We start from the raw sequence: 16,377 nt of genomic DNA, 5'->3' as shown, positions 1-16,377 counted from the left end.
TTCATTCACACCCGGCGAAAACCGCCCACTGAGTCTTGTGCTTCTGACCGACATGGAAACTGGCCAACCATCGATGAGCGTCTGTACGATCCAGCCAATGAAATGAGATCTTTTGGAGGCAGGCGGTCTGTTGGCGTGTAGTATTTTACTAGATCAATTTATTTGAAAATTAAAATGGGATATTTCAAAATTCTTCTTCTTCTTCAAAAAAAAAAGGAAGTAAACCCCCCCCAGCCAACACTTGAACGCCAAGATACAACAGCTTCAGGTATCTGTAAATTTTAATCATAGTATTATACTTCTTTTTCGGTTTTAAGTTGTGTCTGATTCAACGTTACATTTTGAACATCTAACAGTTAACGGTTTCGCAGCACAGTCTTTAGGACACACACACACAGAGCGGTTATAATGTTTGGTTAGCACGGTCTGTGGCAGACTTTTCGTATCAGGGCAACAATGCAATAAACAAGATAATAAAAAAAGACATATTTCACAAAGGAAATGGTTCCAAACAAAGCATGTTGTTGTGCTCAGCAGCAACACACAGCTGTGTTTACTGAATAAATTTGCTTGAGTAAATGATTCACTGACCCATTCATAAAAACAGTTGCTTACTTTTTTTCTGAATGAATCATCCGTTTCAAACGAATCCATTGATTAAATGACTGACTCACTCATAAAGGCAGTGGCATGCCGCCACATAGTGGCAAAGTACCATTCTAATTTTTCCAAATTTCATATTTCTGTATTCCAAATTTTATTTTTTATTATTATTTTTTCATCTGATCTTGATGGATGATCTCAGCTCACCCTAGAACCGCCCCTGGTCTGACCAAACAATTAAAATATTTAATTATGCAAGAAAACCTTGCGCTTTGTTAATGTTAAACTTATTTAGACTATGTATTTAATGCAAACATGCACACACTTTAATAAAGCCAAATCAGTTTTTGTCACAAGTAAATACGTTCGTTGACTTAAGCCATAACACATAAGACACTCTTTTTTGCCACCTGCTGTGGCGTATTTGTGTATAATATGAAGAAATGGTCACTGAACAAATCAGTGAATGAATCTGAACGAATCATTTTGGTGAACGAACTGAAAATCAACGAATCTCTTGAAATAATCAAAATTTCCACCTCTAAATTCCACGCACCATAAATTGATTTTAAAAATTGTTGTTTTTAGTGACCCGCCCCAACCCGCCAAACAATAAAGTGCCAATTTCTTAAGCCACCCCAACCCGACCCGCGGGTTACCCGTTCCTGACAGCCTGGTGGATGAAGCTGTCCTTCAGTCTGCTGGTCCTGGCCTGGAGACTCCGCAGTCTCCTTCCTGATGGTAGCAGACTGAAGAAGCTGTGTGATGGGTGAGTGGGATCACTTGTGATGCAGAGGATGCTCTCAATGGTGCCTCTGTAGAAGGTGTACATGATGGGGGGTGGGGCTCTGGCTCTCCTCAGTTTGCGGAGAAAGTAGAGACGCTGTTGTGATTTCTTGGCCAGTTCTGCGGTGTTTTCAGTCCAGGAGAGGTCCTCTGTGATGTGCACACCCAGGAACCTGGTGCTGCTCACTCTCTCCACAGTCGCACCATTGATGGTCAGAGGAACGTGCTGAGTGTGTGCTCTCCTGAAGTCTACAACAATCTCCTTCATCTTCTCCACGTTCAGTCACGTGTGCAGTCATGGGTCAGCAGAGTGAAGAGGAGGGGGATCAGCACAAATCCTTGGGGGGCCCCAGTGTTCAGTGTGATGGTGCTGGATGTGTTGCTGCCGACCCATACTGCCTGAGGTCTTCCAGTCAGAAAGTCCAACAGCCAGTTGCACAGCGAAGTGTTGAGCCCCAGCTAGATCAGTTTGTAAATGAGCTGTTGAGGGATGATTGTGTTGAATGCTGAACTGAAGTCTATGAACAGCATTCTGACATATGAGTCCTTTTGGTCCAGATGTGTGAGTGCTGAGTGGAGGGTAGTGGAGATGGCATCATCGGTCGACCGGTTGGACCGATATGCAAACTGGAAGGGGTCCAGGGAGGAGGGGGGGCAGACTTGATGTGGTGCATGACTAGCCGTTCAAAGCACTTCATGAGGATGGGGGTAAGTGCAACAGGACGGTAGTCATTGAAGCAGGATGGAGATGGCTTCATCGGAACTGGAATGATGGTGGTAGTTTTGAAACATGTAGGAACAACAGCCTCAGTGAGATGTTGAAAATGTCTGTGAAGACATCAGTGAGTTCTGCTGCACAGTCTCTCAGTACACGCCTAGGGATGTTGTCAGGACCCGGAGCTTTGCGTGCATTGATCCTGCTGAAGGATCTCCTCACGCTGTCTGGGGTCAGCGTCATCACCTGGTCACAGGGAGGAGGTGGCGTCTTCTGTGCAGTGGTGCTGTTTTGTTGCTCAAAGCGAGCGAAGAAGGTGTTCAGCTCGTTCAGCAGAGAGATGTTGCTGTCACAGGTCCGTGGTGGGGGCTTGTAGTCCGTAATGGTCTGTATCCCCTGCCACAGGTTCCTAGTGCCTCTGCTGTTGGTGAATTGATGAGCTATCCTCCTGGAGTGCTGTCTCTTAGTCTCTCTGAGGCTGTGGGAAAGGTTGGCCCTGGCTGTTCTCAGGTCCACCTTATCTTCAGCTCTTAAGGCAGCGTTTCCTGTCTTCAGGAGTCTGTAGACCTCCCCTGTCATCCATGGCTTCTGTTTGGCCCGGAGAGTGATGGTTTTTGTGACCGTTACATCATCAATACACTTGTTGATCTAGGCAGTGACAGTCTCTGAGTACTCCTGGAGGTCAGTGGTGTTATTGCATGTGGCAGCCTGCTTAACCTGTTAGCCAGCACAAAGACACCCTTGTCCTGAATGCCAACTTGCACGTCTCAGTGTTTATGAATAGATTAAATGAAACGGGACAAATTTAATCTTGACAAACTATGTATCAATATAAAGATCTAAGCCTAAAGATCGACGACAGATTGCTGTTTTTCAATGGAAAGCTTATAAAGACTGTATTTGCTTCATTTGTGTAAGCAGTACACATCAAAACATGAACATGAACATACGCTGTACATACCAGATCCGTCGTAATAACGAGTCATAAACACATCCACAACTGTAAATCCCGGTTTAGTTAGAAAGGTAAGGGTCCACTGAATGACATCTCATGAAGCACGATTAGTCCAACGAAGCAATAAGGTTGTAATATTGATCATGATTCCTTTGTTTACGTTTCAGTTCTTCAGCGACAGAACTGTTTGTGTCCGTTATGGAATAACTCACGGTCAGAAACTGTCACGGTTGGTAAACCGTGATCTCGGGGTTTTTCACTATGTGGGTGAAGTCTGTGTGTTACGCGTCAGCACTGATTGTTTCTTATGGGCGTCTCCGCTAATTGGCTAATTGTCATCAGCAACAGCTGTCACTCATTACTCATCCCTATATATTGGTCTGTCTAGCGTCTTGTGTTTGTCAGAGCGTTGTTTCATGTTACTCGTCTGATGTTTTGCTCTCTTGTGTGTTCCTGCATTTTGAATGTTTGTGTCTCCCCGGAACCCCGTCCACTCATCGCATATCACCATCGGATCATCACTAACCTCTCGGCTCGCTTCCCCGCAGTTCCTGTGTCACCCTCTCCTGCTGCCAACTCATCACCGCCCTTCAGATCCTTCACTCACCTGCATCTTCCTGGACTGTGTATCCCGGGCCAAATATCATCTGTGTTTCCATCTTTATGTACTGTGTCATTCATATAATTAAATATTCATTACTCGCACTTGCTTCTTGCCACTCCTTTCACCCAGTCATTACAGAACGCTCAGACCCACCATGGAAGCAGCGAGCACCACTTCACTCTCCGACTTCATCCACCACAGCGTCAACCGCATGGATCAGCAGCAGGAGAGCATTGTAAACACCGGACGCGTGATCCAAGCGCTGGTGCTCACCCAGCAGATCCATCAGCTCACCTCTCCCACTGCGCCACCCGCACCGCCTGCCCCCCGAGAGACCACTTCCGGCCAGAGCCGCGACTTACGGTGCCAGAGAGTTAATCCGGTGAGCCAGACTTTTGCAGAACTTACCTTAACAAGTGTTCCATGCACTTTGCATTACAACCCCGCACCTTCGCGATGGAAGAGTCCAAGGTTGCGTTTGCTCTCACTTTACTTTCTGGCAGGGCCGCCTTTATGGGGACGGCGGTGTGGGAAAACCATCATCCGTGTTGCACCTCGTTCCACGCCCTCTCCGAGGAGATGAAGAGAGTATTTGATCGGGCCGCGGCCGGCATGGAGGCCGCTCACCAGCTATCAGACCTCCGACAAGGGAAATTGTCGGTGGCGGATTACTCCATCCAGTTCCGCACCCTGGCGGCCGCGTGCCAGTGGAACGAGGAGGCACAGTGGGATCGATTCCTGCATGGGCTGGCCGACCGTGTTCATAAGGAGATCTACCTCCTCGAGGTACCCCCAATACTCAACAGTCTCATCGATCTAGTGCTCCGGGTGGACGCCCGGATTAAATCGCCTTGGTAAACAAACCAGTCCATCACGCCTTCACATCTCTCCGGAACGGGGTCACTCGAGTCGAGAGAACATGGTCGGTCCCGTCTACAATCACGAACCCATGCAGGTGGGTAGAGCTTGACTATACCGGAAGGAGAGAGAGAGGCGGAGGTCCCAGGGAATGTGTCTATATTGCGGTGGCTCGGGTCATTCCCTCCTTTCATGCCTGGTAAAAGAGCCAGCCCGGTAGTAAGTTTGAGGCTACTATCGGGTGGGATCTCTGCCGGGAAGTCCTCAACTACATCTTCGACTCTCCTTCCGGTGAAACTGCGGTGGGAGAACCATACTCACAACTTTCACGCCCTTCTGGACTCTTGAGCCGAAGGTAATTTCATTGACACTGTCCTTGCACATCACCTGAACCTTCCTGTCTTTCCCGTGTCTCGTCCTATCCATGTCACCGCACTCAATGGCCAGGAACTGCCACACGTCACTCACAACACTGAACCCATAACTCTGCTCACCTCAGGAAACCACACCGAAACCATATCATTTTACCTTATGGACTCCCCTGTCGCTCCCATTGTTTTAGGTTACCCCTGGTTGGTCAAACACAATCCACGAGTGGATTGGGGTTCCAACACAGTCACTTTGTGGAGTGAAAGTTGTCACGAGTCTTGTCTGGTTTCTGCTTGTCCTGTTGTGCCTGTTTCTGTCTTTCAGGATGAGACCATGGTGTTATCAAATGTGCCCACAGAGTACTTGGACCTGAAGGAAGTGTCCAGTAAGTCCCGCGCTGCTTCTCTTCCTCCGCATCGTCCCTATGACTGTGCTATAAACTTAGTTCCATGTAAGCCTCCGCCTAAGGGCAAGCTTTACTCTCTATTCCGGAGAGGGAGGCCATGGAGAAATACATATCTGATTCCTTGGCATCGAGGTTCATCCGCCCTTCCTCTTCTCCAGCAGGGGCGGGATTCTTTTTTGTGGGTAAGAAGGATGGTTCTCTGTGACCTTGTATTGACTACAGAGAGCTGAACAACATCACGATAAAGAATACCTATCCTTTGCTGTTGATGTCTTCAGCTTTCGAGAGGTTACAGGGAGCATCCATATTCACAAAACTGGATTTACGTAATGCTTATCATTTGGTCCGCATTAGGAAAGGGGATGAGTGGAAAACCGCCTTTAACACCCCTAGAGGGCACTTTGAATATTTGGTGATGCCGTTTGGGCTCTCCAACTCACCAGGAGTTTTCCAAGCACTCGTTAATGATGTGTTGAGAGACATGGTAGACCTGGATGACATACTGATTTTTTCTTCATCTCTCCAGGAACATGTGCAACACGTCAGACGAGTGCTCCAGAGATTACTTGAGAATGGTCTTTTTGTCAAGGCAGAGAAATGCGTATTCCATGCACAGTCTGTTCCCTTCCTAGGGTATATCGTCTCGTCCGAGGGAATACGTATGGATCCTGACAAGGTTAAGGCTGTGATAGATTGGCCAACTCCAGATTCCCATAAGGCCCTACAGCGGTTTCTGGGGTTCGCCAATTTTTATCGACGTTTTATTCGTAATTTCAGCCAACTAGTCTCACCTCTGACCGCCTTGACCTCCCCCAGTACTCCGTTCAGGTGGTCTAATGCAGCCGAAACAGCATTTAATATAGATAAACTCCCATCGTTTATCTCCTGCTGAATGCAATTATGACATTGGTAACAGAGAATTGTTGGCTGTCAAATTAGCTTTAGAGGAGTGGCGTCACTAGTTGGAAGGGTCAGGGGTACCTTTCATTGTTTGGACCGATCATAAGAATTTAGAATACATCAGAACTGCCAAAAGACTCAATTCCAGGCAGGCTCGTTGTGCACTTCTTTTCGGCCGCTTTGATTTTGCTCTGTCGTACTGCCCGGGTTCCAAAAATGTTAAACCCGATTCTTTTTGATCCTTCCAAATGCCCGGTGACTCCCGAGTGTATTTTACCTGAGAGAATAGTCGTCTCAGCACTCATATGGAAGGTCGAATCGAAGGTCAAGACGGCCTTAGAAGGGGTAATGCCTCCACCCGGATGCCAACCGAATTGTTTATTTGTGCAGGAAGAGTTACGGTCTGAGGTTATTCAGTGGGGTCACTGCTCTAATGTTGCTTGTCATCCAGGGATAAGCCGAACCAAGGGTTTAGTTAAGCAACGATTCTGGTGGCCACTTATGGCTCGCGATGTTCACGATTTTGTTTTGGCTTGCTCAGTTTGCGCCAGTGGTAAGTCATATAACCGACTTCCAGATGGGCTTCTTCAACCGCTGTCTGTCCCTTCGAGACCCTGGTCACATATCGCTCTATATTTTGTTACCACCCTCCCGCCCTCTAATGGCATGACGGTCGTTTTGACCGTTGTGGACCGGTTCTTGAAGGTGGCACATTTCATTCCCTTGCCCAAATTACCTACAGCCAAGGAGACAGCAGTCACTGTCATTGATCATGTCTTTCGGTTACATGGCCTCTCGGTAGACGTGGTTTCTGACAGGGGATCCCAATTTATATCCAAATTTTGGAAAGAATTTTGCAAATTGTTAGGAGCGACGGTTAGTCTGTCTTCGGGTTATCACCCTCAGAGTAACGGGCAATCTGAGCGAGCCAACCAGGATTTAGAGAGAACGTTGCGATGTTTAGTCTCCAAGAATCCTTCTTCCTGGAGCCAACAACTCTCTATGGTGGAGTACGCTCACAACTCGTTACCAGTGTCAGCCACGGGCCTCTCTCCATTTCAGTGTAGCTTAGGTTAACAGCCACCTGTTTTTCCTAGTCTGGAGTCTGAAGTCGCGGTCCCCTCTGCTCACGCGTTTGTCCAGAGGTGCCACCGCACCTGGACCAGAGCCCGCGAGACTCTGCTACAGATGAGGGAGCGCACTAAGGTCAAGGCCGATCGCCACCGGTCGAAGCCTCCCGTATATGTCGTGGGTCAAAAAGTGTGGCTTTCTACTAACAACATTCCGCTCCGCTCCGTTTCTAATAAATTAGCTCCCAAATTTATTGGCCCGTTTCCTGTCACCGAGATCATTAGTCCGGTGACAGTCCGCTTCAAACTACCTCCGGCGTACAAGAGGATTCATCCCGCCTTCCATGTGTCCAAAATTAAGCCCGTGTTTTATTCACATATTAATCCGCCTACCCCGGTTCCCCCACCGCCGCGTCTCGTAGATGGGGAGCCAACTTATTCGGTAAATCGGATTCTGGACTCTAGACAGAGGGGATGAGGATTCCAGTACTTGGTGGACTGGGAAGGTTACTGTCCGGAGGAGAGGAGTTGGGTACCTGCTAGGGACATACTGGATCACTCCCTTATTGATGATTACAATCAGTAGGTAGGCCCTTCTGGGAACTTCAGGAGCCATTCCTGGGGGGGGGGTACTGGGTAATCTCTGGGTTTTTCACTATGTGGGTGAAGTCTGTTTGTCACACGTCAGCACTGATTGTTTCTTGTGGGCGTCTCCGCTAATTGTCATCAGCAACAGCTCTCACTCATTACTCATCCCAATATATTGGTCTCTCTAGGGTTTTGTGTTTGTCAGACCGTTGTTTCCTGTTACTCGTCTGATGTTTTGCTCTCTTGTGTGTTTCTGCGTTTTGGATGTCCGTGTCTCCCTGGAACCCCGTCCACTCATCGCATATCACCATCGGATCATCACTTACCTCTCGGCTCGCTTCCCCGCAGTTCCTGTGTCACCCTCTCCTGCTGCCAACTGTGTATCCCCGGCCAAGTATCATCTGTGTTTCCAACTTTATGTACTGTGTCATTCATATAATTAAATATTCATTACTCGCACTTGCTTCTTGCCACTCCTTTCACCCAGTCGTTACAGAAACTGCGTCTTGGTAGTAAAAAAACGGCATGGTTTTGCAGCATACAGTGTCACAAACAGAATGAGTAGATCCACCGGAAAAAGAATGAATGAAAGATAGGCGAAAGATCGTGACGCGCTCTGACGCACCTGTCAGCTGATGGAGGTGGAACTTATAGCGATCGCCTTTTTCTTTGTTTGTTTTATTTTTCAAATGAGAGTGTGTTTTATGTTGAATGTGAATGTATCTGCATGATTACCATCTGTTTGAGTGTAAATCAGCCCAAATAAGCTCGCTATTACTGCATGATCACGGCTATCAAAGTGAACGCGTCTATATGAATAGAGAGAGTGGATTATTTACTTTGTGTTATTACCATCTGTATAAGTGGCCATCAGCACATCAGCACTTATTTGCATCATAATTCATTGTAAATGCTGCATTTCTAGCAATCTCATGATTTTCTGTAATTGGCAAACAAAGTTAAATCTTTTTTCATTTTTCTTATTCTCATTTTTCTTACTCCAATTATTCTTATTGTATTTTTCTAGTGTTCAAAAAATCACTTATATGATGTCTAAGTTTCTGTCTAGTGTTTTATAATTGAAAAAAAAAACTATGCAGTGGTATGTTTACTGAATAAATACTTTGTAGAAGCCTTCAATACTATTGGGAAATATATTTTTGTATATTTGGGGGGTGGCGGGTCTAGATATAGTCTCATAAAAATATTTGCAGGAGTCTCATTTTTCATGATATCTTATTCAGATTTGAAATAAAAACTCATGAGACATGTGGCTTTCAACCCATTACTTTTCTAGATTGCTCCAGGACTCATTTCATGTATTTCTATATCAAATAAAAAAATATTTAAGTGTGGTAAAAAAATTTCAAGGCACTTCAGTGTCTATACCTTTTAATATTTTTGAGCATTATCAAATCTGGTTGATAAAAAGTAAAGCCCAAAGGGTCTTCTTTCCAAAGACACCAAAATTATGTTTGTAACACACTGAAGTAGGAAACTGTTACAATTATAAGTTAGGTAGAGCATTTTCAGCTGTGAGTCCCATAATGGGGGGGTGTTGGCTAACAGGTTAAACATGTCCCAGTCAGTTGTGTTGCAGCAGTCTTGAAGAACCTCTGATGATCCTTCTGGCCACACTTGAATCTGTTTTTGAACTGGTTTGGCGACTTTAATGAGCGGTTTGTATGCAGGCATTAGCATGACAATGATGTGGTCTGAGGCATCGAGGTGGGGGAGGGGGAGGGCTTTGTTAGCTCCTCTCTGTGTGGTGTAAACAAAGTCCAAAATGTTATTACCTCGTGTTGGAAAGTTAATGTGTTGGTGTATTTTTGCAAATACACTCTTTAGGTCAGCATGGTTGAAATCCCCAGCTATGATGAGAAAAGCTTTGGGGTCTGCTGTCTGCTGCTCACTGATGTGCTGGTACAGTTCATTTAGTGCGTCGTTCCTGTTGCTGATGATGTTGAACGGGGGAATGTACACTGAAATGAGCAGTATAGCAGTATATTCCCTCGGCAGATAGAACGGCCGGCACTAAATAACCATAAACTCCATCAGGGGTGAGCAGTGTTTGCAGATCTCAACAGTATCGCGGCACCACGCGTCACTGATGTAAACACAAAGCCCGCCGTTGTGGGTTTTTCCTCCCGCGACGAGAGCTCTGTCCGCTCGATAGCACGTCAGCTGGTCGAGCTGAATAGCGCAGTCTGGAACGCTGTTGCTGAGCCATGTTTCCGTGAACACAAAAACACAACAGCCTCTTACAGTCCTCTGAATTGAACGTAGTAATCGAATGTAGTCCAGTATATTGTCCAACGAGAGTACATTAGCCAGTACGATGGTGGGGATAGATGGCTTGTGTGGGTTAGCCGTTAGCCTAGACCGAATACCTCCGTGCACACCCCTCTTCTGCTTTCTCTCACACCGCTTGTGGCGCCTCCGCTGTGGGCGAGATGCAGTAGTGGGGGTCGGTGATGGTGAAGGCCTCTGTAGCAGACCGAGATCTCACAGCTGTTCCGCGTGCGTAGAGTTTAACTGTAAAAATGCGGTTCTGCTGACATCAAGCAGAAACTCGCGACTGTATGCGATGATGACATACAAAAACACTGCGACTTACAAGACAAAAAACACGAAAACACCGTTCTGTCGGGACAGAGAGAACTGATGCGTGTGGACGCGTCGCCATCTTGGTTATATCTTGGTTTATTGTGAAGTTAAGTTTTTGTGGAAACATGGCCTTTAAAGTGAATATTGAGGTTAGCTGTCACTTTGCTACAGTAGTTCTGTGGACACAATCCTTCTCAGTGTTCAATTATCCCAATCATTGACTTTCAGTTTTCAACTACATTTCCTCTTCTCTTATAAAGTATTGCCATGTTTTGCGTACAGAGTCATAATCGTAAAAACCGTTGTTCTCAAAATACCAGTTAAAATAACAGTTGGGCTGTTAAGTTTAACAATGCTCCTGTAGCCTGCATAAATTATATGAACCCTCATAATAACAGGTGTTCACGTTATTTTGTCCAAACCCTGTATCTTTTATATTTATCCTGATGTGAAAATTTATCAAGATTGAAGATTCATTCATTAATAATTTATTAACTGCTGACTTTTACGTTCCAGTCTAAAGGTGTGGTTACATTTACTGCTGTACTGTGAATTTTCCAGTCATTTAAATAGGAATCCATATGATCAGGAACGTTGCATAAGGGAAAAATATTTCCCTAAGCAGATTTCACAAGGGGTTCAAGGTGGTCATGCATATTCTCTGCACTGACCAAAAGAAAGCTGCTTGGGTTGAAGGCGACTTATGTGTGACACAAAAGACAGAGGACCTATTTCAGCCGCAGACATTCAATAATGCGATTGCACCTTATATGTAAACCCTTGTCCTCTCTGTAGCCACTTGCATACATTTTCTCCATTCGATTTTATTTAGTATGCAGTACCACATATTTGAATTCCTGTTGTCTCCCACAAGAGCATTTTGTTTCAGAAATACACACAATATTTCTGTAACTGCCCAACTCAAGGGAAAGATAATCACAACAACATTCTCTGGGTGGACTCCCTGAACAGATTACGAGTTACATACAATAAAGATAATGTAGCACCAATAAGAATTTCATTTTTGGTATCTCATTTGATTTTCAAACAATGAGAGGAGAGAAATTGACATTATTTTTCTAAACAAATCTCACAAGGTTCTATGAGAATACAGATTCATTACATCCAAGATGGGACTCCAGATAAATGGCAAACTCATCCTTCTAGGTGGAGCTCTCCCCTGAGGATATAGACGTGTATTTATACAGTCAAGCAATATTGGAAAGACCTTGTTCGCAGCTGCTTTGGTTACCACCACATTGCCCTTTCCACCCAGTTTCACTGTCACTCGATATCCTATTCTCTGACAAACTTTTTTTTCAAATGAAATCGTCTATAGATATTTGATTTCTCCTTGGAGAGCAGCTCACTGTGTGTGGATCAAAGGCAAGGTCTTAGATTTGATAGCTTCAAATAAGAGGAGGCGATCATAGATATTCAAAGCTTTTGGGTCAGCCCAAGTCCTGGCGTGTTATTGTTTTTGTTCCTGTGAATAGTTAGTGTACAAACAAGACCATAAAACCTAAGGGACAGATGTGGTTACACTATATAAGCTAAGACAATATCAGAGCTAAGTTACTGTTGGTGGAAGTAAGTGGAATTTAGCTGCTCAGGATTAAGCTTTTGATGCTCAGGGTGAGTTTTTATGCTGTCCATTTATGTTTTGAGTAGGAAAAGTTATATATTATACAGCTTTGGGAAGCATAAGAAACCTCTTATGCATATGAGCTTTCTTACGCTTCCCAAAGCTGTATTTATCTGATCAAAAATAAAGTAAAAACAGTAAAATTGTGAAATATTATTACTTTTATTAATTTTAAATGTCTGCTTTCTATATGAATATATTGTAAAATTTAATGTATTCCTGTGATGCAAAGCTGAATTTACAGCATCATTCCTCCAGTCTTCAGTGTCACATGATCCTTCAGAAATCTTTCTAATATGTTGATTTGCCGCTAAAAATTTTTTTCAGCTGTTGAAAACACTCGAACTGATTCATATTTTTGTGGAAACCTTACTTTCTGTGTGTTGTATTTATTATTATTATTTTTTACATTATTTCTCAGGATTCTTTGATGAACACATTTATTTGAATATATATGTATGTATGTATGTGTGTATATATAAATAAATATATATATATAGTGTACCTGTAGCTCAATTGGTAGAGCATTGGTTGGTAGAGCGCAAGGTTGGGGATTCGATTCCCCGGGAACACATGATAGGTAAAAATTGATAGCCTGAATGCACTGTAAGTCGCTTTGGATAAAAGTGTCTGCTAAATGCATACATTTTATTTAATATATATATATAATATATATATATATATATATATATATATATATATATATATATATATATATATATATATATATATATATATAGTTGTTGGAAACTCGCTGTGACATTCATTCAATATCTCAAATATTGAAAAAAAAAATGACCATGTATTATGTAAAATGTGATGTTTTTTCTTTACTACAGCTTTTTGTATTTATTTCTTTACCTCTAAACCTCCTGTGTTTTAGACCCCTCAAACATGAAGAAATGCCTTGAATACACCTTGCTCCTCATCATCTCTTCGCTTCACGGTAAAGCACTGCATTACATGTTACTCGCAGCGGTGCTATCTAAAAATAATGCAGATGTAACAAGAAGTTGCTTTCTGTGCATACATTATTGAAATCCGTTGGTGAGCACAAGCGGCTGGTGTTTTATGTTTTTCTAGCACATACAAGGCTTTGCTTTAACATTCACAGACTCACTGCAGCAGAGAATCATTGGAGGACAGGAGGTTGGGCCCTACTCAATAAAGTACCAGGCCTCTATCCAGTACAACAACTTCCATTACTGCGGAGGAACGCTCATACACCGACAGTGGGTGGTTACAGCCGCCCACTGCTGGAGACCGTGAGTATTTCAGTCAGAATTCACCTTTATTGACAAGCAACTGAAAACACCAAGCATGCTACAGTATTTGACGTAGGCCAAATCTTTACTCTGACTGTACTGATGTGATAATGTTGGGTTCTGCTGTCTAATCTGTTCGCAGGAGCTATTTAATCAAAGTGGTTTTGAGTGAGCATAACCTCTCCATTAAAGAGGGTCTTGAGCAGGTGTTCGGTGTGTCCAGAGCTCTGGTGCATTACATGTACAATTACAGGACATTTGATAGTGACATTATGCTCTTGAAAGTAAGTTCATCAAGCATGAAATATATAAATATTGCACACATGGTAATAATCTGAGTTTATTTATCCTTGTATCCTAGTTAGGAAGTAACAAACACATGTGTCCCTGGACCACAAAACCAGCCATAAGGGTACATTTTTTTAAATCATGATTTATACATCATCTGAAAGCTGAATAAATAAGCTTTCCACTTATTTTAGGATAGGACAATGTTTGGCCGAGATACAGCTGTTTGGAAATCTGCAATCTGAGGATGCAAAAAAAAAAAAAAAAAAAAAAAAAAAAAAAAAAGATAAAAGAAATTGAGAAAATCGCCTTTAAAGTTGTCCAAATTGAGTCCTTAGCAATGCATATTACTACTATTATTTACGGTAGGACATTTACAAAATATCTTCATGGAACATGATCTTTACTTAATATCCTAATGATTTTTGGCATAATTTGTTTTTTTTACATTTTGACCTTATACAATGTATTGTTGCTCCAGGGTCACACATAGTAACAAGCTGATCTACTATTTCCTTTCAAGTAAATCATCACTTTTTATTTATTTATTTATTTTTTATACATCATTATTGGAGAATGTTTTACTACAAAGAAAAAAAAAATTCAGTAATATAGAAATGAAAATAAAACATGTTCATAAAATGGTCATAAATAAAGGATCTTTTTTCTTCAGTTTGCTATATGCATATATATGATAATATCAAGTAACAAACAGATTTTAAATGTAAATTAATAGAGTGAAAAATCATATTGTGAAATATTATTAAAATTAATTACAGTTTTTTTTAAATTGTAATATTTCACAATATTTTTGGTTTGAATTTATTCTATTGTCATATATTTTACTATATGTTTACCCCTGTAATATATTATAAAATGTGTAATTTGTGTAATTTAAAATATTATACAATTTTTTAATTTTGTTCCTGTGATCAAAGCTGAATTGTCAGCATCATTACCCCAGTCTCCAGTGTCACATGATTCTTTAGAAATCAATGTAATATGCTAATTTGCTTCTAAAGAAACATTTCTGAATATTATCAAAGTTGAATTATCAATAGAATATAATATTATCAACAGTTAAAAATGCAATTGATAATGTTTTTCATTTTAATTCATTGTTGGATTTGTGCATTAGCTGGAAAAGCCTGTAGAGTTCAATGCCAACATTCAGCCAGCTGTGCTGCCAATCTCACTCGCTCCCTTACAAGGGGGCACAGTTTGCACGGTGAGCGGCTGGGGCGTCACTCAGGTCTACAGTTATTACCTGTCCCCTGTCCTGCGTTCTGTGGATGTCCAGATCATCCCTCAGTGTCAATACTACTACTACTACAGAATCACAGACAACATGGTGTGCGCCGGCTCCCCACTGGGCGGCAAAGACTCCTGCCAGGTGAATCCGAGAAGCATGGTTTTATTCTGAAACTCAAGAAAGGAAAGGAAAAGAGACTATATTTATAATTAAGCTGACAGCATCATAGAACACTTAGCACTGTGTGATCCTGTGTTTGTTTGGCTGCAGGGCGACTCTGGTGGGCCTCTCGTCTGTAACGGTTATTTTGAGGGGATCGTGTCCTGGGGCATCAGTTGTGCCAACCAGTATTTCCCAGGAGTCTACACCAAAGTTAGCAACTACGTCTCTTGGATCAACTGGATAATCGAGAACGACAACACCAGCTAGAATGTTCCTTTTCTAAAGGTTATTGAACTGCCACACCATAGAAATGACACCCGATGGTCAAAAAGACCCAGTATACAGAGTACGACAGTCAGTGTCTGTTAGATAAGATAAATTGTTTTATTCTTTTACGTTCTCAAACAAGGATGCTCAATTTATGAATGAAAGAAAGAGCAGCAGGTTTTTGTTTTGATTTTACACCAGTAAAATCATCAGTTTAACCACAAATTCTAGTACAAATATCTAAACATTCTTAAATCAAGATACATTTACTTGAGAAGCAAAATTACTTAAGATATAAAGTCTTGTTTTCAAGGAAAAATATATATAATATATATATATATATATATATATATATATATATATATATATATATATATATATATATATATATAAAATCTACATTTTGTTTGTAATTAATTAATAAAATATTTTCCCCAGCTTATTACCGCTGTTGGCATATTTATCTTCAGCTGTCTTTTGTGAAAAGGAAATGCTTTTTCATCATTATTCCATTGGGAATGCCACTATAATGTAGTCAGTGACCTTTATACCTCATCCTCCTCACTGTCTCTCAGTGTGGCTAAGGGAAAGGTTGCTGTGTCGTCTCTGACTGGAAATTACATAACCTTGCAGCATGACAGAATCACACACATCAAACACAGAACGTCAGGGAGGTGGGAGATCTGGGAAAAGGGGATTGGATGCCGGTTCTGGGAAAACAAAGTCACAGGCAAGTCTGTTAAGACACAGAAACACAATACACATATGGCACAGCAACATGGGAAATCAAAAGATGAGATGTAAGCTTATTAATGGGTTGAATGAACACTTCTTTAGAATGAATGAAGAATTGATTCGGAAATCCCTTGAGGCCAGGAAATTTGCCTACTGCCCCTACAGCAATTTCCGAGTCGGGGCGGCACTTCTGACACAAGACAGGAAGGTTTTCACAGGTAATGCACTGTAAAAGTGCCAGTTTCAGTCAGTTCCCAGTGCTGGTTAGGTAAAAAACATCAACTGCTGTAACGAGTGTTTAT

The 16,377-nt window shown here is 42.4% G+C and overlaps 1 protein-coding gene across 2 annotated transcripts in view; it reads left to right on the top strand.

Moving 5' to 3' along the window:
• si:dkey-33m11.8 (trypsin-3) overlaps positions 1-15,609 on the top strand; it is a 98,723-nt gene extending 83,114 nt beyond the window's left edge. The window contains exons 1-6 of one of the 2 annotated variants that reach the window (XM_059538301.1): positions 11,976-12,096; positions 12,990-13,052; positions 13,221-13,371; positions 13,514-13,655; positions 14,798-15,052; positions 15,182-15,609. In XM_059538301.1, coding sequence (XP_059394284.1) covers positions 13,001-13,052; positions 13,221-13,371; positions 13,514-13,655; positions 14,798-15,052; positions 15,182-15,340 — 759 coding nt within the window. In that variant the 5' untranslated portion in view covers positions 11,976-12,096; positions 12,990-13,000 and the 3' untranslated portion in view covers positions 15,341-15,609. Of the gene's footprint in view, positions 1-11,975; positions 12,097-12,989; positions 13,053-13,220; positions 13,372-13,513; positions 13,656-14,797; positions 15,053-15,181 lie in introns of those variants that run through there. The other variant, XM_059538302.1, reaches the window with a different exon arrangement.
• The last annotated feature ends 768 nt before the right edge of the window (positions 15,610-16,377 follow it).

The sequence above is a fragment of the Carassius carassius genome, chromosome 44, assembly GCF_963082965.1.
Source record: "Carassius carassius chromosome 44, fCarCar2.1, whole genome shotgun sequence".
Lineage (NCBI taxonomy): Eukaryota > Metazoa > Chordata > Actinopteri > Cypriniformes > Cyprinidae > Carassius > Carassius carassius.
Note: the sequence above shows the minus strand (reverse complement) of the source record. Positions and strands in the feature narration are given on the sequence as shown.